Source organism: Drosophila suzukii, chromosome 3 (genome assembly GCF_043229965.1).
Source record: "Drosophila suzukii chromosome 3, CBGP_Dsuzu_IsoJpt1.0, whole genome shotgun sequence".
Classification (NCBI taxonomy): Eukaryota; Metazoa; Arthropoda; class Insecta; order Diptera; family Drosophilidae; genus Drosophila; species Drosophila suzukii.
Window position 1 is genome coordinate 15,540,562 of NC_092082.1, and position 23,900 is coordinate 15,564,461.

Here is a 23,900-nt window from a genome sequence, read left to right on the forward strand (position 1 = left end):
TTAGGCACACAGAACTTCTATGAGTTAAAGCCAGTGTTTAAATGGTTAAACTAGACATCCACCCAATCTTTTTCCTGTGCACTTGGGGTACTGGGGCGGCCAAAAAGTTGCCACACTCGCCATCTCCGATATGGCCAACTGGCGGACAAACATGGGGGAGACCTCGAACATTCAGGCCTCCAAATATCCAAATATCCCGGCTCTCTGACGTCTGACGTCGGACAGTCTGGGCCATTTTTAATGCGCTTTCCAGCCATTGGGAGCCTAGGTTTTCGGTTTTGGTTTTGGATTTAGTTGAGGCTTTGGTTTCTTTATCGTTTTCGGTTTTGGCATCGGTTTCGGTTTCCTTTCCGCAGCTTAACACTTGCGGGTGTTGTGGCCTGCACAATTTCTGGCCGAACATGTAATCGCAGTAATAATAAAAATTTGCAAATGATTTCGTTACTCAATCTGCAATCGGGCACTTATACTTACACCCATTCCGCTTATCGTCTTGCAGTCCTGGTTATGGCATCCCGGCTGGCCTTTGGCAACATCCAATGGAGCGCTGGTCTTGCAGCTGAGCGACGCTGAGATCGCGCACGCACTTCGCCCGGCGGAGCTGTATCTCTGCATCAAATTGGGTAAGTGGGTCGACCGGGATCGGGGGGATCTGGTCTGGTCGGGTCTGGCCTGGCCCTTCCTATGACTATGATTATGGCAGGGAGGCACACGAGCACAGCCACTACCCCTTAATCAAAATAATCGATCACTTACGGCCGTCTAGGGCATGCTGGATCAATTTAAATGGGTCTAGAATGGAATGGTGGGGATACAAGGTTTTCTAGGTATTTATCTTGGTACAGATTATCAAGTCTTGCCAAGACTTATTTAAGTTCATTGCACAATGTACACAGATACTTTAATACACTCGTTTCTAATGATTTAATTAAATACAATCAATTTTAAATTAGTTACTTCAGTTATTATAACTTTTTTTAGAACATCATAAGAATTTTATAGTACCTGAGTTTTCCCCCTAAAGAAACTGGCTAAAAACGTATGCGTAATAAATCATAGACAAATAAAAAAATCATAATGCGTATAACTTTTTATTGGCATTTCAAACCTAATATGTTTATGAGTAATAACTTTTTTATGGGTGACCTCAGTCGTAAAACGAAAATGCAAGCCAATTGACCTTTCGTGTTATTGATTAAGAAACCTTCATTGGAATTTAATCAAATATGAAATGAGTAGGAATTTAATGCGTTTGCAAGGGAGGGTTTAAGTAGTATTTCTGCAATACCTATTTGTGTTTAGATTAATAATAGTTTGTGCATCCTAACTAATCTCTCCTGTTCTTTCCAAACTTTTAGAATCTTCGGCAGAAGGCGACGCGGACTGCACACCGCGCCTCTATGCTGTTTGGCGCTCGTCCCGCAAGGAGGAGAGCGTCCAGAGCCACTGCATCGACCACGAGAATCCCGGCCAGTTGCCCCTGAGCGTGCTCCAGCTGGAAATGTCCACGGCAGCGGCGGCACTGATGGCTTCGGATTGCGGCGAGTTGCCGCAACTGCTGCAGAATCTGCTGGTTAGTGTGGAGCGCAGCATTGAGCGTGTTTCGCTGAACGAGCTGCAGATGCCGATGCATCATCATCATGGATCTGGGGAGGATGCCCTCGATGAGGCCAACAATAATAACCACAGCCTGGTGGGATTGGGATCACCCAAGTGCGCATTGCGACGCAGCGATTTGATTACCAAAAACAAACTGTTTAACAGCCGCTACATGCTGAGGCGTCTGACCAACCGGCAGGACAGCATGAACTCCACCTCGTCTGGGAACAGTAATGTGAGCGACAGGAGCAGCAGCTCCAGTTCCAGCTCCAACTCGAGTGCCGGCGAGGAGCTCCTGACCAGCAACTCAGAGGCGGCCAAGAAGAGGAGCCAAGGCGGTGGCAACGAGGCGAGTGGTGCCTCAACCTCGCCGGCCCTGCCCCTCTTTTGCCTGGGCAACTCATTTCCGCACATCGACAGCGATGAGGAGCCCAGCGATAGCATCGGACCGGGGAAACACCACAGTCTGGGTAAGCCACGCAGCGTATACGTAATATCGCATTACGCATGCGCACCGATAGCCGCAGGATGCAGAAATTGCTCCTGATATCGGTCGGTATTTTGTTGCGCTATTAATACACAGAGAAAATTGGAATAGTGGGCTTAATTTAATAATAATTTAAAAGTCTTAGGAAATTCATAAGATATTTGTTGGTTTGTTATGAGTGTCCTAGAAAATGCGTAGATATCCCTAAATCGTTGTTCAGTAATCAACCATAATCCTATCCCATCAACCAATCCGGTGGTTTTTTTCTGTATATCAACTAGAAAGAGTTGTTCACCTTCCGTATAAAATTCATCTGAATTTTTCCACGTGTACCTTGCAACAGTTGCAACAGAGCGACCAGTTCGTGGCTTGCTTATCGCAATTTCTGGGCGTGATTTGTCTTATTTGTTTTAGCTCCGTGGCCTGCATCGTATGCAAATCTGTGAGCCCCAACTATTCAATTAAACGCCCCGCAGCCAAAAGTCGGTTAAACCCAAACTGGAGTCAAATTTGCGTTCATTTCGAACGGCGCTTTGAAGTCGATGTTTTTAGGGGGTGGGGTTTTTAATGGAACGCTTTGATAGCGCTTAGCTTTGGCGCTAATTTGATATATTTGCTTTTCATAAACGCTGGCCAACATTTAAATCAATTAATCGCCAAAGATTGCCCAGAGATAAACGCGGTTTTGTGGCCTGAATTCTAGCGAAAGTATGAGAGAGTGAAATTTTGACTTATTTCTTCGCTATCTGGATGATATTTCATTTTGATCTAAGGCATTCCATTCGGTTTGGATGCGTCTTTGGAATGTCTTCAGGAGATGTCATGTCATTTTCGCTTATGCCACATGATTAATTAACAGTTTACCGAAAACGTAATGCCATGACAACACAATCCATTAAATGCCAAAAGCACACTCAATTAAGTTGGCAATGCTCGAAAATTGCCAGTTCTATCTGTACCCATTTATTTGTGAGAAATCTTAAAAGCCGTTCTTTATTGGCGGCTGAAAATGCCCCTTCAAAATGCTCCATTGAGAGGAGGAGGTCCGCCGGCAGCAGTGGTTTTGGCCATTAGCCATTAACATCGACAACCCACGGCATCCGGCGAGACGTGGTTAGCCGCAAAATATCGTTGTCTCTGTGGCAGCCACAACGGTGCAAATGCCTTTTAATTTGTCAAAGCCTAAAATATGAAAATTAAATGAGAAACCAAAGCAATGCCGGTGTAAAGGCACAGTGGTTCGAAATGGCAACCAGAAGTGAGGGAAACTTTTTTGATTTGGTTGTTAAATATATATATATAGGAGCTATTTTAATGACTCAATTAAAGTATCTATAAAGTACGTAAACCATTTGGTTTTTCTACATTCTTTGGTTTTACATTGGCTGTGATTTTAGGTCACAGAGTCGTAAGACTTAAAGTTTTATGACCCTTGCTAATGCTTGACTGACTGGATTTTTTTTAAGGATATCTAGCAACCTAGAAAAAACAGGTTCTACACCCTAACAACATTAGTAGACTTTTAATATTTTATTCTAAGTTTATGTTGTCATAACCATTTGCGAAGTTTTTACAATTATAGCTTAAATGAAAATAGTCCAATTCCAACATTTTGTTATATTTTAGATGTTGAATTTGTATTACATTTTTATTTCAACTTTGTATATGGTTATCTTAAAAATACAACTAATATATTATATTTCTTTGTAAATTTTGGATCTGTATTGAACTTAAACACATTATTTAAAAAATATTCCCTAAATATTCCCCAAAAATTGAGATGAACAGTTGGTTAAGCGTTGTAAAAGAACCCCTTTTGGAGTCACTTTTCGTCCAAATCTTGCCACTGTTCCCTGGAATGCGTTCAACTGCGATCTGGGCTGGGTGTGGGTGCAATTTGCAAGCGGGCATAAATCAGCTGGCAAGTGCGGGGGCTATTGTGGTCGGGCTATTGAATTACAATGCAGCGGGTCGCATTCGTTTTTGGCTCCCTGCCATTGGAGCCAATGGAACCATTGGAAAAGCGGCAACAGGTGGCCGGAGTTCACTGCGACGAGTGCAGAATTTCCCGAGACGCTGAAATGTGTCGCATTTATCATTGGGAAATATTTGTCGCATGCGAAAGTGCCCGGGGCAGGCGAACAATTTATGACGAACTAGTTTTTGGGGCACCGTAGCCAAGTCGGCGACGACCACGCCCCTTCCCAGAGATAGAGAGCTGGTGTGGGCCGTTCGGCAGCTCGAAATTAATCAAATGACATTATTATGCAAATGGTGCAGATCCTGGACCAGTTTTCAAGGTTCCGTCCAGCGTTTAAAATACAATTAACCCATATCTGTAGCCCCCCTCTATGTGCTCTTTATTTTCGTGTGAGTTTTCGCAAGTCTTTTCTGGTAACTAATTCAACACTTGGAAAAATGTCAGCAACTAAAATATAGAATGACGGTATTTTTATGTATTAATTTGAATTTAGTGGGTGGTTAAAAAATGGGATAGGGATTTAATGCAAAAATTTTATTATTTTTCAAAGGATTAACAGAGATTTAATAAAGATTTCAAAAAACTCAACCTTATTGAGAAATGGTCAATGTTGCAATAACATATTTTCCTTGTTTAAGACATCAAAAAACAGCTAAAAACCGAAGTAATCATGTTTTAAAACCTCTCTAGATACTATAGAAATGTTTGGGAAATGTATTTTATATTATCAGTTAGTTATTTAATAAGTAAACTACTTCGTATTCAATATCTTTTAATGTCGCTATGATTTTTTTCTCTCTGCAGAGACCTGCGAGACGGAACTACTGCCGCCCAGCTCGATTGGCGAGCTGCCTGAGAAACTGCTGACCAGCGGCGTCTATTTACCAGGTGAGCATCCATCAGTGGTGGACATAGGTGACAAACTTTCCATTTTCGCCGCGCCCCAGGCCCGATCTCATCTAATTCTAGACTTTCACTGAACCGAAATCCGAAAAAAATTTGCTTATAAATTGGAATTGCTTTTGTAACGCCCCGCCAGGCAATTTGCCTCTGGCAATTTTCCTGGTGTTTGGCGAAAAGCGGTTGGGGAAATGCATAAAGTTGGCGCTTTTCAATTAATGTGCACACGCTTTTTCGCACATTATCGAAGGCGAAGTGGCCACCCAGGGCGTACCAATTGAGACCGCGTCGCAGTGCGATTTCCCACATCTCGAGATCTTTTATAACCCATCTGCTAACCATGATCTCCTTCTCCAACTCCTTTTCCAGGCACACGCACCCTCCAAGGCGACCCACTTGTGAGCGTGGACGCGGCCTGTGTGGCGTCCGCCGGCCTCAATTGCTACGAGCTGGCCACGCTGCTCCTCTACTACAGCACAATTCCCGAGCGAAGGTGAGTGGGGGATCTACTGGGCTGCACTGAGAACAAATACCACAGAAGTCGGTCAAGAATGGGGTATTTTTCCAAAGCTAAATAGGTCATATTGTTGGTATACCAACAAGGGAACTTAAAACTTCTTTTACACATGTGGTAATCTCTTTGAAGTTAAGAGATCCGAAAACATTTCTGATACCAACAGACTAAGTAGAATTTAAAGACAACCCTATATAGATCACTATTCCACACTGTTCCTTACTGAACTGATAAAGGATTTCATTTTGTAGGTACTCCTGGAAACCTATTATATATATATTGGAAAAAGGATATAATATAGGGATATATTATAGATATTATAGACTTATCAAAAGGAAAAGTATAGGTACTTTGATGCTATGTAGTACAGAACTTTTTCCCCGTGTGCATATCTCAATTTCCATATCTGAATCAGAATTAGAATCAGCCTCATCGGTTTAGTGTCAAAGTAACGCATGGGAATGGGCTCAACGAGCAGCTGTAGGCAATCGCAGAGCCAGAACCAAAACCAGTACGAGTACTATTACCCATTCCCCCCAGAATCCCCAGAATCAGCATCTGCAGCCGAATCAGGCATTTCAATTTGTCTGGCAATAAGTTCATAGACTCGCAGACCCGGGAGACCCGTCGGCCCATCCATATTTACGAGCCGATATGCAAATGCGCCAGCCAGTCAGCCAGTCAGCCAAATGGCGCTGGGAACGATGCGGAGCTGCATTTAAGCCTTTAAGTCGGGGCCCCCAACACCACTTCCCCACGCCCCCGAGAGTTTCGCTTCGTTTCGTTTTGGCCCGAATGCACGTCAGTCAATTTGCCACTTTGGCTAAAAGGAAACATGCAGCAGCAGCAGAACAGAACAGAAGAAACAACGGCAACATCGAACAGCACTTGCATTGTGAGCCGGGAACTTTGCCTTAGAAAATAGAACAAAAGTCTGGGCTAAAAGTCGATAAACACTGTCCAGCAGGGTTGGCTATCTGCCCTAGATCTTCGGGTGAATGGGGGTTTTATTGAGTAAACAATTAAGTTGGGGGAATTCGGTAAGCTCGAGTGAGTGTTTGTACAACAGGGTCAAGTGCAAAGGGGGTTATCACAGGATATTAGTCTAGATTTAAGGATAATGTAATAGAGAAGCAATATAATAATAATAAGGAAAATCCCATTTGAGATTTTTTATCAAGATCCTACTCTGATAGAAAACAGAATTATCGGATGAGAACTTTATGAACTGTGTGAGGAAAGACCATTCATAAAAGTCTGAAAATAAATTCTAGCCACACCGTGCTTTAAAAGTGTATTAACGAGCTCCCCACTTAGCGGTCCATCCCAAAGGTCATGGGAAAAGGTCTGTAAAACCCCAATAAACTCCGCCAAACAGGCCATTTGCCCTGCTGCTTAGTGTAAATTAGAATTCCACTCAGGCTGGCTGCCAATGTTTGTGGGGCTGGCTTTTGCGGGCACGTCTTTCGAGGGACTGTGTGCGGCTTCCCTTTGAGGAGGGAGTGAGAGGGAGCTATAACTGCAGGCATATGAATGATTTTTTTCCAGACAGATTCGTGACACTTTAAAATTTATGATGTGAACTTTTATTTTTCCGCAATGGTTGTTGCTGTTCTCCGCAAAAGGTTCCCGGTTCCAGGTTCCAAGTTCCAACTGCCACACGATTCCTGGAAATATCAGAGATCTGTGAAATCTAAATCGACAGAGGGGAACACTCGTATCTCGTATCTGGCGGCCACTTAGAGTTCTAAGCGATGGCAGTGCGATTCCCGTTCCAGTTTTGGCCAGAGAGTCAGTTGGAAATCCAGCTGCATGCTGATGTTAATTGCTTCAATGCCAATTGGTAAAAACGCGGCCAGATCGTGTAGAAAAGTCTTTGACAAACATTGGCAGTGCCAGCAGCTGAAAACTGGCACATCTGCTGTAGCCGCCTCATCATCATCATCATTATCAGCATCCCATCTAGTCGACTCATCCGAATCCGAATCCATCCAGTCCAGTGCTTTTCTTTTTTTTTTCTCTTCTTTTTTGACCTGACTCATGACGAGTTGGATCTGCCAGACCATTGACATTATTTGCGTTTGTTTGCCGACATGTGTAAGGTATTCATTAGCTGCCCGTCCAATTCGGAATGTCAGCCAGATGGATGGCAAATATTAGATGTTGGCTGGCTCTTCGCTTAGTTTTCACCACTGCGTCAGTGTCAACATGGCCACTTGGCTTATCCGCAGCTTACATCATTTGTCTGGGCCAGAGGTCTGACCTCGGACTCCAACTCCAACTCCGACTCCCTGACTCCCTGACTATCTGACTCCGAAAAAAGCCACAGCTCAAAGCCCATCTACGATGCCAATCCACAACTCCCTCCATCGTGTGTGTGACAGCTTGCAATTAAATTTGTTTTTATGGACACTGTTTGGCGGGCTGCACTTCTCGGAATCTTCGGCTGCGAAAGGTACCCACTTGGGGTATAAATATGCATGCCCGCGCATAATACGGATATAAAAGAAAAGCTCGGGTTACACACGCTCGACCTAGGATTGTGCTCATATTTTAATGCGTCTTGCCCTACAAAATCGACGGAGAGAGCATGCGCGGCTGTCCCCAAAACCAAAATGCATTTGAAATCATCTGAGGTTTTTAATTATAATCGCCCGTGCTTGGGTTTAAACGGGGTTAAAGTATCTCAGGTGAACCACAAAATAGGCTCGCAAAAATGGGTTGAAAATTAGGTATGTGGGTTTTATCAGATTATTTTCAATTTAAATAAAATCTACATTTGAGTTGATAATGTCCAACCCAAAAAAAACACTATAGTGCAAGTTTTTTTTGTGAAATATACCTTTTACAATCCATCAAACTATTATATATTACTTTTATAAGTAGATATACTGAAATAAAATCAAGTATAAGGCATTTTATATATATTATGAAGGAATATAATTATTTTAGTTATTACTTTTTGATTAAATAGGACTTTATGGGAATACTTTGAGTAGACGTAACTCTAATAACTTCAGAATTATATCTTTGTTGTCGAAAGTAAAGATGAAATATTCGTTTTAAGAGAGGAACGTAGTTTTAATACTCCTCAGCCAGTTAACCAGTTTAAGTTAGGGTACTTTCCACCTCGACGTGATAAAATTCCAAAGATCAGCTGGCGGCTGCCTTTTCCGAGCGTGTATATAGGCTACCGCGGAATTGAAATGCCAGGCGTTCTTTATAGCCTGTGCGCACTGTGGGGCATCATTAGGCCGCGGTCTTGGACCCAAAGACTCCGCAGAAACACGCCACATCAGCGGATCTCGGCCCCGTGAGCATTGCGTGCAATTTGCAACTGCAACGCGAAGAGCAACTGCATCTGGAAAACAACCTGGGGGTGGACTTGTGGCTCAGACTGCCAATTGAGAAGCTTGTGAGAATCGAGAACTTAAGAACCGAGAACCCGGCCTGGCATGCGTTTACAGTTAGCCTCACTTGGCCGCCCAAGAATTTCCAAGCGGCTGTGCAAACTTTGGCCAAAGTGTTAGGACACACGGCACTTGGCTTCTGTTAGTGCCCACCAGCTGCCATTAGCAGCAATTTTCAATTTTATTTACGCTGATTAAAAGTGGCTACCAACTTGTCATAGTTACGTGATTTCTCCCCGCTGAGTTACCGAAAGGTAAAGTGCTTCATCTGGTCGAGAGCCGAGTCCAAGTGCAGAGGCCGCTTATTGCCAATTAAAGTGAACTTGTTTTGGGCGTAGCCAAGTCGGTGTGTTCTGCTCCCCAAACGGACACCACCACCCAATCCGCCCAAGCACTATGTGTTTTTTTATATTTTTATTTCTCGGAGCTGGGCGGCCCACATGCGAACCAGTTCACATGGAAGCCTGGGAATCTGCGGGAGAAAAGAGCGATTATTTCGCTGGCAGAATCAGGCGGGAAATGCTCGGCGGGATTATAATGATTTATTAGAAAATTATAGCCTGAGGCTACATTAAACTTAACAATTCTAATAAGGTGTTCTGTTTTAAGGGGAAATAATAAATGAAGAGAACTTGGAAACTGCAAAAAAAAAGTCTTTGCTATAAAGATAATTACATGATTAGATGCTGAATTGAGTGATTAAACCAAGTAATTAAAGCTTGATAGTATTTGCAATAAAATATAAATGAGTTCCTGAGTTGAATATTTGCTTTTGTGTACCTCCTTAAGAAAAACTATTCTTACAATATTAGAGATTTCCTTAAAATATGTACACATCTATTTATTTTAAAATATAAAAAGAATTATCTACGTTTCCTTTATTAAGTATTTTATTTTTATTTAATTTTAAGACACCTAAAATACACCTAGTTGGATTTCAAGACATAGATTTTAATTGACACAAACGAGATATTATTTTCCTTATCAAACGTTTAGGCTTTAAAGATTATTTATATTAATTATATTGAACTAGTTCCCCGATCGATTGGGTTTGCCCACCTCTGATCGACAGCCAGCAAACACTTTTGATGTTATTTATGCGACTTGACCGTGCACCTTCTCGGCCACTTTGGACCACAACTCATGGCTCGTTTTCCATTGCTCTTGCAGCTCCTGCCCCTTCTCCACCCTGGCAACACCCGGAACGACGGCCACAATCAATGGCCATAAAAGCACCGAGCAGCAACAGCAGAAACAACAACCCGCCCAACAGACATTTACCATTTTAATTGCCATCGAGAAGTCTCAACATTTATGCGTAATCGACTTAATTTGCCAAAGTCTTCGGCTCTTGGCCAAGCAAATTGGCAATTGTGAAATTTTGGCCGTTTGTTCCGATTCGAGTCTGCTGCAATTGTGCAACGAGCAGCAGCAGCAGAAGCAGCGGCAGCAGAACAATAACAGTGATCACCCGGTGAGTTTTGAGTTTAGAGTTTAGGCAGTCTGACCTTTCAGGTTGCACAAAGGAGCACACAGAAAAAATTAAGATATGACCATAGGCCAAAAATATTCAGTAATGAAACATTCCTAATAAGTTCATATAATTCAACATTTTTTTCCAACACTTTATAAATTCCCATAAAAAAATTATAAATGTACCTTTATTTCATTTTTCTTATCATTGAAATACATAATGTCTTACTTTACTAACATCCTTTAAAGCAGGGCCTAACTGACCATCACAGTTTGATTTTAATATTTGATAAGCATGTACTACAGATCATTTTTCAAAATACTTGTCTTTAAATTCAGTTCCTGTTGATCTGTAAACCATAAAAATTTTATTAAAAAGTATCTTAAATCTTAAAACAAAAATAAGAAATATTAATTCTTTTTGATCCATGATTCAAATATCCGTAATACAATACAATACAATTCAATAATTTGTTAATGCCCGCAAAATATGATTTATTCAGATAATAATTATTTCAAAATCAAAATATTAATAGCAAATAGTAAACATTTTTCTCTGTGCCTCTGTCAGAGGGTGGGATCGAAAGGCCAGGCAGTGGGCTAACGCCCCGACCCGAGCTCCCGCGAGTCTGATCCCCAGCCAATTAACCCGCCCCGACATGACCGGCCGGGCTTTAAAAGCAGAACTTGTCCACTAATGACAACGAATCCGCTGTTTCTCTCTGCTCTGACTCTGACCCCAAAACAAAAAAAACAGGAGCCGCCGTCGTCGTCGCCATCGCCATCGTCATCACCATCGCCATCGCCATCGCCAGTGGATTTGGTTAAATTCATTAGCGTGGACCAAGTCACGACAAGTGTTGCGCCATCGCAGCTGCCCGCTGGACTGCTGCCCTCCGTGCCCGCCCTGGCCGCGCTGGCCGGGATTGGCCAGCGGCATCACGATGCCACCAAGTGGCGGGAGTTTTTCGCCCAACTGGAGGCCTTCCAGCGCCAGTGCTCGACGGCCGGCGGTCGGCTGGTGAGTGCCCTCAGCGAAATACGCGCCGCCGATCTCCAGGGATTGCCCACGCGCCGCCAGCTTTATGGCCAGCATCGCGCCCTCAGTCGTGCGCTGATGGACTCCCAGCTCCACAGTCTCCGCAAGATGGGTGCTGGCCAATTGGCCAGGCTTCAGGACTTGGCCAGGGCCATCACCTCTGCCCCTTCCCCTCCATCATCGCCGCGGATGACGTCATCGGCCCAATCGGGGGCATTCCTCAACGTGGATGCCGCCTGCAAGCTGCGCAAGGTGACGCTCCTCTTCAACGAGGTGGACCGGGCGGCCCAGCGACTGGAACAGCTGACGGAGCAGCGCAGGGAGCGACTCAGGCAACTGACCAGACAGCGGGCCCTCGAGGATGAGATCAGTGAGGTAAGTCAACTATTATAAAATTAAATACTATATAATTGGGAAAATGGGAACTGAAAGGGGGACATTTTAGGGAAAATGAGAATGGGAAATGTCTTACTTAGATCTAATAATATAATACAGGATTTTCTTAATTCCTTTATTATATATGTATATCTGAGTTCTCCCAAACGGAGGATTTTTATATCTTTGTGAGGACTAAAACTAAAAATCACATTAGTTCTTTAAAAATAATCTAAACTCCTTTGAAAACATTTCAAGCGATTAGTATAAAATAGGTTTCTCCAAACTGAAGGATTTGTATAAAAATTTTTTGTGACGAGGGTTGATAAAAATCTCAGTAGTCGGTTCAAAATAAATCTCATCTCCCCCGAAAACATTTCAAGATTCGATCAGTCGAGTCCCAAAAACGCAATCCCTTCGAAACTGAAACAAACTTAGTGATCGGTATAAAGTTCGGTATAAAATAGGTTTCTCTAAACTAAAGGTTTTGTATAAAAATTGTTTGTAACGAGAGTTGATAAAAATCTCAGTAGTCGGTTAAAAATAAATCTCATCTCCCCCGAAAACATTTCAAGATTCGATCAGTCGAGTCCCGATAAGCAATCCCTTCGAAACTGAAACAAACTTAGTGATCGGTATAAAATTCGGTAAAACAGAAATGGCTCGCGAAAAAGGAGAGTCCGCGGCTCCAAGGGCCAATAGGAAGACGAAGGTGACGCAGTCGAAGCGCGCTGGTCTCCAGTTTCCCGTGGGTCGGATCCACCGTTACCTCAAGAAACGGAACACAACCCGCATTCGGATCGGAGCCACTGCATCCGTGATCACCGCCGCCGTTTTGGAGTACCTGAACGCCGAGATCCTGGAGTTGGCCGGCGACGTCGCGGAGAATTGCAAAGTAAAGTGCATCACGCCGCGCCACTTGCAGCTCGCCATTCGCAGAGATATGGAGTTGGACACCCTGGTCAGAGGCACCATTGCCGGCGGCGGAGTCGTCCCCTATATACATAAAGCCCTGAGCGGAAATAAGGATGAGAAGGTGAAGGATCCACAGGGAACGGGCGAAAACACCCAGTCGCAGACGTATTAAAAATGAAAAGCAAATGATTACTAAAATATTGGAAACCCTATCGCGGATGTCTATAACATTCAAGAAAGCACACTGAGTTGTAAAACATAAACTAAACCAAAGAACTAACACAAAAAACATTATCAATGTCAAACAAATATCGATTATTCAGCTTGTCTCCAAGTTCTATTATGTTTTAAATTGTTTGTTAAGTTCCGTTAAATGTTAAAAAATATAAAGAACACAAGAAAATTGGCCAAATATTTTTTGTAAAAATTTTGCCTTTAAAGATATGTTAGAGGATAATTAGGGATTCATGCCTTTGTTATTTTAAATTGTTTTACTAGGCCACTAAAAACAAAAAAAAAAACATTTTTGTAGAAAAAATTCGAATATCATAAATAGTTATAAAAATGTATTATCATTTTAAAGTTTTAACCGCGTAAAACCCACAAAAGCTAAGATCTTATAAAACAATCATCTGCTAGATACAGTTCCATCTGTTGATGGCTCTATTCCCTAGGTTCGCCGAACGATTTACAATATCCATAAAATGGGTTTCTCCCGGCAACTTTGTGGCCTCGCAGCTATAATGAGCTGAGGCCTCCGATTTGTTTTCTTTTTTTATGCTGACAGGAAATGCGGCAGGCGCAGCGAAATGCAGCGAATGTGACTGCAAATGCCGAATGCTGAATGCCGAATGTATCTGCAAGATACGCGGCGCACTGACATTGTTAATTGAATATGCATTGCGCTTAATGCGGACTTTATTAATTTATTACGCGCATCCGCTTAGTGTCCGCTCCTCGGAGCGCTTTCGCATTAGTTTCAGGATCGGTCGGCAGATTGGGATTGAGAGATGAAGCTGCCAGTCAGCGACCAAATGGAGTCGTTAGATAAGCGTAGGTAACCCATCCAGGTGGATGGCAGTGGAGGAGCATCTGCCATCGGCCACTTCCTGGCCTTTTAATTGACTTGTTAATGAGTTTTTGGCCTGGGTTTGGGTTCGAGGAAAGGGATCTCCCATTCGGCATTCGCATGTTTCATATTGCATGCCCTGGGCTACCGTGCGCGCCATGCGCATAATTGCACGCGCACGCACCCACAACTCGTCTTCGTATCTTCCACTGGGAATCTCGCTTAATCAGCGACTGTGACAGTTGGAGTTACGCCCATTGGGGCGACTCCTTTTGGCCCGGCTAATGCAATTCCGCTGATTAATCGCAATCATTTGTTGCGGGATTAGCTGCAGTTTACATATTCGTCATACTTTCGCGCCACTATTAAGTTTTGCCATTATTATTATGATTGTTGATGCTGCGGCAAGATGCTGCCTTTGCTTTTGCTTTTGCTTTTCCATTTGCTACTGCTGCAGTTGCAGTTGCTGGTTAACAAAAGTATGTCAAATTGCAAATGCACAACACGCAGCTAATACACAGAGAAAAAAGGGATTCGATTTAATTTCAAGTGCAGTTCTGAATAACTATTGTGAAGAAAAGCCCTTCGATCCAGGAAATTTCATTGGAATGTTCTTTTAATTTTTATAAATATTTAGATATATATTTTAAAGATGAAATGGGTATTCAAAGGATTGAAAAACCATCGAAACCCTAAAATGTTTTGCAAGTTTTATTTTTAAGACCTAAAAATAGAATAAATAAATTAGATAAAAATAGAAATAACTAAAACCCCTGGAATTATTAATAATTACTGGAAATGAAGTGAAAATTGAACAAAACCCCATGGAGAGATAAATGAATACCTTATTTTCCTCTCTGTACCACACACCATATAAGGCCCCACGGCCGATTGAATTCCCCATAAGCAAAGATGTATAGATAGCCGTGCGGAATCCTCAATTTCATTTAATAATTTGCGGAAATTGGCATTTAAAAATTTGCCGAGCCTTGTTAACGTTTCGTATGTGGCGTCTTGGCCTTTTTCACACGCTCCCGCGCACTCCGCTCCGTTTTGAGATTTGAGAAATGTGCGGCCATTTATCTGACTTGATTTTTGAGCAAAAATTGAATTTTAATTGCCAACGAAAAGTTAATGAGAAAAGTGAAAGCAAGGTTAAAGAAATTAAACGCAAACTTTATTTTTCCCTCCCGGTCTCTGGTACGCTGTTTGTTTTTGTGTGTGATTTTTCAATCGATTTGTCGACGGCTTGGGGCGCCCATTGATTCGCATTCGCATTCGATTGGATTCGTTGACTCTGCTCATTTCAGTTCGATTCATACGATTTGATTTCATTCATTTCCATTCCAAAAGTAGTTCACCGATAAGCCGAAGCCGTCTGTCCATTCAGCTGTCTTTATGTCCGCTCGAGAGTCCGTCCGTCCGTCGGAGTTGTCCCGCTTGTCATATCGCGATCGGCGCAAAAATCATACTAAGAGATACTTACGAGTATTTAACACCAACACGCTTTCAATTAAAAAGGCGTTGACAGCTACCAATTTTGTGCAGATCGTTGTTGTTTTTAGTGTTTGTCTGTAGTTTTCAAATGCTCTTACAAAGATGTTCACATGGTTTTGTTGCTTATTTCGATTTATTTTTGTAGGTTAATACTTTGAAACCTATTTTATATTATATATATTTGATATGTTCAGTACTTGTAGGTTTATTTTCATTTATTGATATTTTTACTATAACAAAAAAAAGGATTTTTAATCAATTACCCAACATGTTAGATGTAGATATTTTGACCTATCTTTCTTCACCTATGTTTTAATGGGTTCTTTAGGAAAGTGTAAACCTTTAAGGCTTATGGCTCTTCCACCTCCTTTTCATGATCATAAAAATTAATCTAAAATCTATCGATTTTTGTAAATTAAACTCGAAATTTGTGTGTGAAGGTTGGTTTTAAAAGAATTTAGATGCGTGGGAAAGGTGTTAAATTTGCACTCCCAGCCCTTCGCAAGTATTAGCATACTTCTTGATGGTTTCTCCATATCTATCTAAAATATCTCCAAGATCTACAGATAGTGTATCCACCGCTGGCCGTGTCAATGAATTGCGCATTCATCGTGTTTCTTTTTAATTAAATATATTTAATCTGCGATGCCAAAACAAGCCGAACACACGAAACTGGACCACAAAAAGCGTCTCCAGCCGGCCGGCAAACTAATGTTGCTGTCGTCCATTAGGCGCGAGCATTCAAACAAGGTGCGAAAAAAGATGCCGCCGTGCTTGATGTTGCTGCCGTACCTGCAACTGTTGCTGCCGTAGTTGCAACAGTTGCTGCTGCTGCTGTGGTGTCGCCATTTTGCTGGCCAAGAGGATGACGACGACGACATTATGATGCGATATGCGATATTGTATCTAAATTGTTGATCGGCTGCATTAGCTGGGAGCTCGGTGGCTTTGGTAGCTCGGTCTCTTGGTCTATTGGAGATCGGGGTCCCCAAGATGAAGGTGGATTGCTCCACAAATATGGCCATGATGGGTGTTTGCCGCGCTGACCGGAGAAAGAGGTAAATGCAGCTGCGGCGACAGATAAATAAACATTGCTGACGGTGAAATTGGATTTGCTTAGCGCGCTTTCTTTGAGACGATTGCTCTTTTTTATTTATTTCTCTATTTTTGTTTTTGCACAAATTAATTTGCGCAATGTCGGCTTCTTTGTGCAATGAAAACTATGTTTAATTGTTTCGCGCCTTGAATTGCATTGGCCATAAGGAGCACTTGGGATTTCGATGTGAATTTGGCTTCTGCGGAGGCTGCCCAGAGGAGCATCTGTGTCGCGGAAGCCAGCTTATTTATGGCCCCTGACATTTGACCGGCTGTCTTTTGGGCCAGGAATGCGGTGGCAGTACCCCCAGCTCCTTTCTCCCGTTTTTTTTTTGTTTTGGTTTTTACCTCCAGCTTGCATAACCGCACTGCCAGCTGCTTTTGGCCAAGAACTGGCTGCATAGAATTCGGTCAGGCGAGAGCCATGAAAAATGAAGGCTTATTTACTGTCGACATGCCCAGGCGAACCCCCTGGAAACCCCGGCAACCTCGAACCACGGGATCCCATCCACAGGGGCATTAATAATAACCGCATGTATTAGCCCTCGCGGGCATAATACGTTTTTCCACCCAATAGAGATGGACAAAAGTTTATCTCGTAATTAACTCAAGTTATTCTGAATTTCTCCACCCATCCACCTGTTTGTTGGTTTTAGAGACCCCATTACATAAAACTATCATTAATTTCCCTCACCGGTTAACGGTTAACGAAAAAAAAAATAAAACGGGTTGCAATACTGGAAAATAAGATTACCCTTAATTGCAATTAGTCGGCGGAAAATTAGTTTTTGATTTCGGGTTTTATTCATTTTCCACGCGACGCATTTATCTGTCTTTCAATTGCTTAGCCAACTGTCGATTAGCCGTTGACATTTGGATAAATGCTAGTCAGTAACCGAGAATTGAAAATAAGCTCTTAGGCACTTGGCCAGATTGACAAATCCTAAGTGGACCATACACAAAAACTTGACAAACAAGAAGCTCAAGGGGCCTAAAAGGATTTGAAGTTGAGATCAAATGGTCATTAAAGTTATGGCCTCTTTAAAAAAGCTTTATGCTAATTCAATTAAAGTTGATTATTATTCATCCTTTCAAGAATTTAATTGCCTGCAGATAAACCTTATAATTTATAACCTTATTAATTTAAAAATATTTTCGGATTTCGAAATCAAATACTCAGAAAAAACAGTTCCCAATACTGTTCTCTTGATCTCCAAAGTCAGCCTAGATCTATTTAATCACAAATTCTCAATATCGGGACTCCGTTCACCTCAATTGCAAAACGCTTTATCTCGAAAATCAAACTTGAGAGCAATTTACTCTTGAATTTAAGAACGCTTCTTCTCAAATAACTGAGACGACGAATTTAAAAGTTAGTAATAGTTCTTTGATTTTCTGGGCATATATTTTTAATACCAGTCTTTATTAAAGCGTAAAAATTATTAAGATAACCGATTATGAGACGGTGATCCTTGGCTTTCTTGAATCCTAAAACCTCCTCGTGCGTGATGATATGTAGCACCCGTGTCCGCTGTCATCTCTACCGAAAAGCTACCAAGATACGAGTGCTCCAGCGAAATGAACACATGCTTGCCGCAAGTGCCGCCAATCCCAACCGGTTGAGATTGTTGCATGCAAATGTTCCACGCAAACAAACAATGCAGATGTAGCTGCGGCTCCTCCACATGCATATATATGTATAAAGTCGTTCCTCCTCCATGACTCCATGGTTCCATGTTGGCTGTGTCATCAAAACGGACGTTAATCATACGCTTAGCAAGCCGGCCATCGCCGATGGCCATCGTCGCTTTGGCCAGAATGTCCAGGTTATTGAATTAACACGGGTTGGGGTCCTGGTCTTAGAGTCCCGGTATCGGTCTCGGTCTCGGTCTCAAAACCAGCATTATATATATGTATATATAAATTGCTCTTGGCGGGCAGACAAAGTGTAATTGTTGTCATGTCAAAACGTAACTGTCACATTGGGTTTGACATGTTTTTTAACACTAATTTTACACGCATTTTTAGAAATCGTCAACTTCATCAACAGCTGTCATCATTTTTTGAGCGTCGTCACGTCCGCTCCCCAATGCAGTTGAAATGGAGTTATAGTTAAGAGTTGGGGCTGGAGTTTGAATTGGAGTTGGACAGTGTCGCCGACGCCTGATCGGCGATAAGCTGCCACGCCCCTAGCCCCCGTCCCGCCCCTCTTTTCCGAAGATATGTGTATGATGCACTTGCTGTGCCAAAGCAGGCGGCAAAGCTGCTTTTCCCCCAGCACAGCAGCAACACCAAGGTGCCCAAGTCGGTTGCATGCAATATTGTCACCACATTAACGTCTTGGCCTTTTGTGGCCACTATTTATGACTTTGTGCGTGTCGCACAATCTGGAGACCTGGGCCATGGGATTCGGACTGTAGATTGCCCCTGGGTTGGCTATGGCTTTGGCATTAACATTGGCTGGTTTGGAAAGTGAAAAATAAGTAAAATTGTAATCGCCTTTTGCCGTAAAATAGTCAAACGAAATTGCTTTATTACTTTCGGGAATGAGTGCAGCCATGCGTGCCAAGAGTTTTCCATACATAAACCCCTTACTGGCCCAGTGGGGTATCGAAAGTAGGTATGTGGGCCTAAAGGGATTTTAGACTTGGTTGGCAGGGCAATAAAATTCCATATAAATCACGTTTAGTGGTAGGAAAATGTGGTAGAGAGAGAAATTAAGATGGTTTGTTTCTTAACGTATATCCTCTAAAGGTTACTGTCAGCCTAGACATTGAAAACTTTATAAAAACCATAATGACCACCATTCCAATTTTAGAGCCTTTTTTTTAATGATCTTACATCAGAACTATTTTTAATGAAGACTTTAAAAATATTACTATTTAAAAATAGAAAAAGTTTTTATTCTTCTTAGTAACTTTTCTTGTTTATCTTATTTTTGAATAGTTAGAATTTCTCTGGGTGTACAACTAGGTGCCAAGAAAAATTGAAGTTCCAATTGGTTTTCCCCTCTCCATTAATAGTCGGCTTTCATGTTTAATGTCTCACTTGGCGCACTCGCATTCCGAAGGCCATTCCTCTGATCTCCTAGCCAGTTATCGCTCCCATAAGTTCTAACGTGCTGCCATAAATTCAAATGCAAAACAGCCAGACAAGAGCTGAAATACTTAAAAGCCAGCGATAAGCCGGCTGCGATATGCTTGAGGAACCAAAGAGGCACATCACCATCAACAACAGCCGAACATAGAGAACAAATTAGCCAACAAGAAATGAGACAGCCAAATGGCAAAAGCATATCATTTAAGAGGTACTTCAAATAAATTACCCAATACCAGAAATAGAAGCAGAATCCACAGAAACCCAGTCGGAACTCCCAACTCAAGCAAAAAGCTGAGGAAACTAAATGAAATCCTAGACAAACCGAATTCCGAATATTCTTTCAAATGAAATCAACACCTACTGTTAGTATAAGGTAAACCAGAAATGACTATATCACACTATTTACAGGGATTATAGATTTTTTAATTACAAATGTTTTGGGAACTTCTCACTTCCTTAGTTTCTAAAAATTGTTTTGTCGATTAAATATATATCTCAGAAGTATACATTACAACATAAATAATTAAACTTAACAGACAACATATGATATAGATTACACTAATTATCTATTGAAAAGCGGAAACTATGACCAAGGGAGAACTTCCACAGGAAACTATAAGTTCAGATGATAGACATAGGCTCAACTTGCGACTTTAAAACGAATCGACAACATGTGTTGGCTATGATAAAGAGTAATGATCCAAAGAGTACTCCAAATCCCCCAAGAAAATCGAATTACCCTATTGAAGGGTAAGCCAAATGCCAATAGTTGTTGTTTTTGGTTGTCTATGATAGGCTGCTGCAACAACAACTGCAAGAACAACTGCAACATTGGCGACAACTTTGTAAAGTGTCAAAATAAATTCGATATTGTGGCTTAAAAAATGTTTATGGCCATGAGATAAATGCGCGACATTTGTGTAAATTACACGACAGCAGCGGGAGTAAGGAGCAGGGAGCAGGGAGCTGGGAGCTGGGAGCTGGGATCAGGAGGCAGGAGGAGGGAGTGGCCACCACTGGGAGCCACGCATGCTCACAACTAGCCGCCGTTGTTGTTGTAGGTGTTGCATGTGTTTTATGGCGCATGCGATCAACTTGTTAAACTGTCACGTTAAATTTGCGTTTTATGTCAGGCGGCAGCAGCAACTGCTCCTAAGATCATCCCGTCGAGAACAGAGTGCAGTCAACTCGAATGCAGTGGCTTATCAGCGGAGAGTTCCACATCCGCCATAGATGGACGCGTTCTTATCGCCGCAGAAGCCACTTCTGCCACCGAAGACGAAGTCGCAGGCGGATGGTTGACATTTGCCTATTTACTTAGATGCACTGCAAAGAAATAGTCTGAAAGAACTTTTAAATCATTAAAAATATCTCTGCTTGGGACCTATTTCTCAATGTCATGTCAAGGTTCAGAAAGAGTTTACACGAGGTTAAGTTGTTTGGAAAAACAAAGCCGTTTTCTTAACGTGTTTTGCTGAAAAGGTCGTTTAGGATCGTATACTTTATAAAAACGTATTATCTCCATCGTGTGATCTCTGTGTTCGTACCTCCATAAGAATATTATACATTAAAAACTCAGCTGGTGTTTTATTACTTAGAGTTAAGGTTTTATTTTTTATAAAATTCTAATAGGCTTAATCATGTATGCCAGAGTCTTAATCTAAAGATCTAAACGATTTGCTTAAAAATAAAATGGAACTCCAATTAGATAAAAAGTTATAACTTAAATGAAAAAGTTATATAAGGAATCTCTGATAGATAGACTCAACTATATTATGCAGAATTGTAATCTAAAGATCAAAATGCTGATCTCAAAAATAATATGAAACACCATTTCCCTAACCAAAAAAAATTATTTTAGGGTATAGGTATATATAAAATCATCGATCCATTTCTTCTTTCTGTGTAAGCAAATGCAAGAAACCACTCCGCCGATATTGGCGACATCGTCATCGGTTCGTCGTGGGTGCCGGGGCTCCCTGTCTAACCCATTTTTTGTTCTTCGCCTTTTTTTGTTTACGCTGCTAATTGTTTTGATTTTATTGAATTTCATTGAGTGCCGCCTGCCAGCGACGAGGACGGAAAACCGAAATGAAATTGAAAATGGCTCATTATGTGCCGAACCGAGAGTACTTGGGTATATACGTGTGTTTATATAGAAGATCGTGGGCCTGGGTGACGCGACGCGGAGCAGTTGCCTCGGCTTTTCCACATCCAGTCGCGATTCTGAGCTGCCTGTGGCATGTTGCTGCAGTTTTTGTCGCGTTTGGCGGACTTCGTTACCAATAATCGCGCCATGATTCCCTGGCCAAAATCGGAAGACCCAAGCGCCGGCAAATTGGCAGCCGAAATGGCCAACTATGTGAGTCAGCCGCCGACTTATCGGGCAGTCGGTACGCGAATTGATACAGCGATCGAGTCAGCTATTAATAGTTCACAGTTCAGTGATCAGCCCACATCTTATCGCCATCGGTTAGCAGTGAAAATGCACTTGGGGCCGGGTTTTACTAAATCAATTAATTAATTTATGGCCAGCCTGTGCGGGCAATCGTTGAGAAGCAATCTGCCGATCGGCCCCACAGAGCCAAATAGGCAAAACTTCCCCCGCCCATCGATCGCTTTCAATGTAAACAATTTCAGCAAGCCGGCTCAGTCGATCTTCGGAATACAGGGTGTCATCGGTTCTGCATAGTGTGTGTGATCCATTATGATAGAGCATCATCTGTGACCCATTCAAATCGATCGTAATGAGTGCTTGTGACCCAATCCAATTGTTTTGACATACTTAAATGACATCATCGATCTGTGCACAATGTTCTGTTTTATGTGATTGGAAATAGTTGAGCCACTAAATTGAGAAATTCAAGGTCCGATTTCAATGTCCGGCTTAATTATTTTTCGTCTGTGTTTTCACTGCTAATAAACACACTACTGTGGCAATTAAATATTTAAAGAGTGTGTTTATAATCTTTTGTTTGTTTTGGTGGCTTTGCAATGGAAAAACTGTGATTCACTAAACCTTTTTACCTTCATGTGAGTCAACGATTTCTTCTTGTTTAAACTAGGTGTTCTTTAATTCCATATATGTGTATTTCAGGTGCAATGTTCCTATTATATTCTCTACAAAATCAACTCTTTTTTTATTTTAATAAGTATTTAATAACTAATAATTCCATAAAAATTAAATTTATTTAATACTTAAGGCACCACCATAAAAAATATTTTTTACCAGTTTCTGTAATTTTCATCATATAAGAGTTTCTTAAAAAGCTACCATCAATTCTTTAAAGTATCTCTTGAGACACTCGTAAAAACCGATGGTATGTGGACCACTCAGGCCAATTATCAATCCGCCATGCTCAATCTAATGGGCCAAAGCGCTCTGCTCCAAAATTAGATTAATTAAAGAACGAAGTCAATTAAGAAATCAAGCCGATTGCCTCACCCTGTACATGGCTTAGATGTATATATACGAATAAACAACGCCGCTAAAACCCGTGCCTGCCATATCTGATGAGCATGAAGAGTCAGCGTCTCTGACAGCCGATTGTGCTGCGACTGTGAAACTGGAGCAGCTGTTTAGAGCCCCTGCCCCAAATCCCCCCATAAGACAGCCTCCCCAACTCCCCAACTCCCACTCCCCAGCCCCTAGAGACGTTATTTTCATTCATTGGGTGGGATGCAGACGTGGACATGCCCCAAAAGAGTTTAGAGATAGTAGATCGCGCAAGATAGAGATTACCACTCGGAGAAACAGTAGATCATTTTTCACTTTTCATAAAGAAATAAATATTTGGTAGTGGATTTCTAAATAAAGATTTCACCAAAAAAGTAGGATCTTAATAGTTTATGTCAGGAGTTTTAGATTAACATAACAAATGTGAATTACATAATTTCCATACGACTTCGGAGTGAAATGGGTTCCTATCATAATTCTTATGTTAATGATGAACCCATTTTTATCCTAATTCTTATGTTAATTATGCATTTATTCAGAGAGCGCCACTTACATTCTTATTATACATTTCTAAATATTCCAAAAATATATTTTGGATTGGTGTTTAACCAAAAACGATGAGCACATATTTCTTTCTGTGCACAACTAAAGCTGAGACAGAACCCAAAAACGGAAAGTGAATGCGCCGGTGCACGCGTCTCGACCTGGGAATTGGGAATTTGGAGTTGGAGTCGGTGGATGGGCGCTTTCTGGGATGGGATGGTTTGGGAGCTGGTTAGCTCGGTTCCGTAGCAGCAGCATCATCATCATCAGCGGCGTCGTCGATTGTATCAATTCAATTGGACGCAGCAGGTGATTAAAAATTGGTTAGAGCCACAAAATTATCAATGTGAGATCGTTGATTGCCCGTGGCTGTTGTTTTTTACCCATTTTTTTTTTTGGATGCCATGTCTACCTGTGTGGTTGGCTTATATTGTGGTTTCCAATACC

The 23,900-nt window shown here is 41.8% G+C and overlaps 2 protein-coding genes across 7 annotated transcripts in view; both read left to right on the top strand.

Moving 5' to 3' along the window:
- The window catches only part of Pura (Puratrophin-1-like), a 55,086-nt gene that overhangs the window by 26,927 nt on the left and 4,259 nt on the right, over positions 1 to 23,900 (top strand). For 5 of the 6 annotated variants that reach the window (XM_036816441.3, XM_036816443.3, XM_036816442.3 and 2 more), the window contains 6 exons: positions 500 to 623; positions 1,359 to 2,069; positions 4,872 to 4,955; positions 5,337 to 5,460; positions 10,062 to 10,365; positions 11,122 to 11,778. In XM_036816441.3, coding sequence (XP_036672336.3) covers positions 500 to 623; positions 1,359 to 2,069; positions 4,872 to 4,955; positions 5,337 to 5,460; positions 10,062 to 10,365; positions 11,122 to 11,778 — 2,004 coding nt within the window. Of the gene's footprint in view, positions 1 to 499; positions 624 to 1,358; positions 2,070 to 4,871; positions 4,956 to 5,336; positions 5,461 to 10,061; positions 10,366 to 11,121; positions 11,779 to 21,676; positions 21,816 to 23,900 lie in introns of those variants that run through there. The other variant, XM_036816445.3, reaches the window with a different exon arrangement.
- LOC108006860 (histone H2A.V-like) lies at positions 12,087 to 13,104 on the top strand. The gene has a single exon (XM_036816446.3). It carries the CDS (start codon positions 12,437 to 12,439, stop codon positions 12,863 to 12,865), a length of 429 nt encoding a protein of 142 aa, XP_036672341.3. The 5' UTR covers positions 12,087 to 12,436; the 3' UTR covers positions 12,866 to 13,104.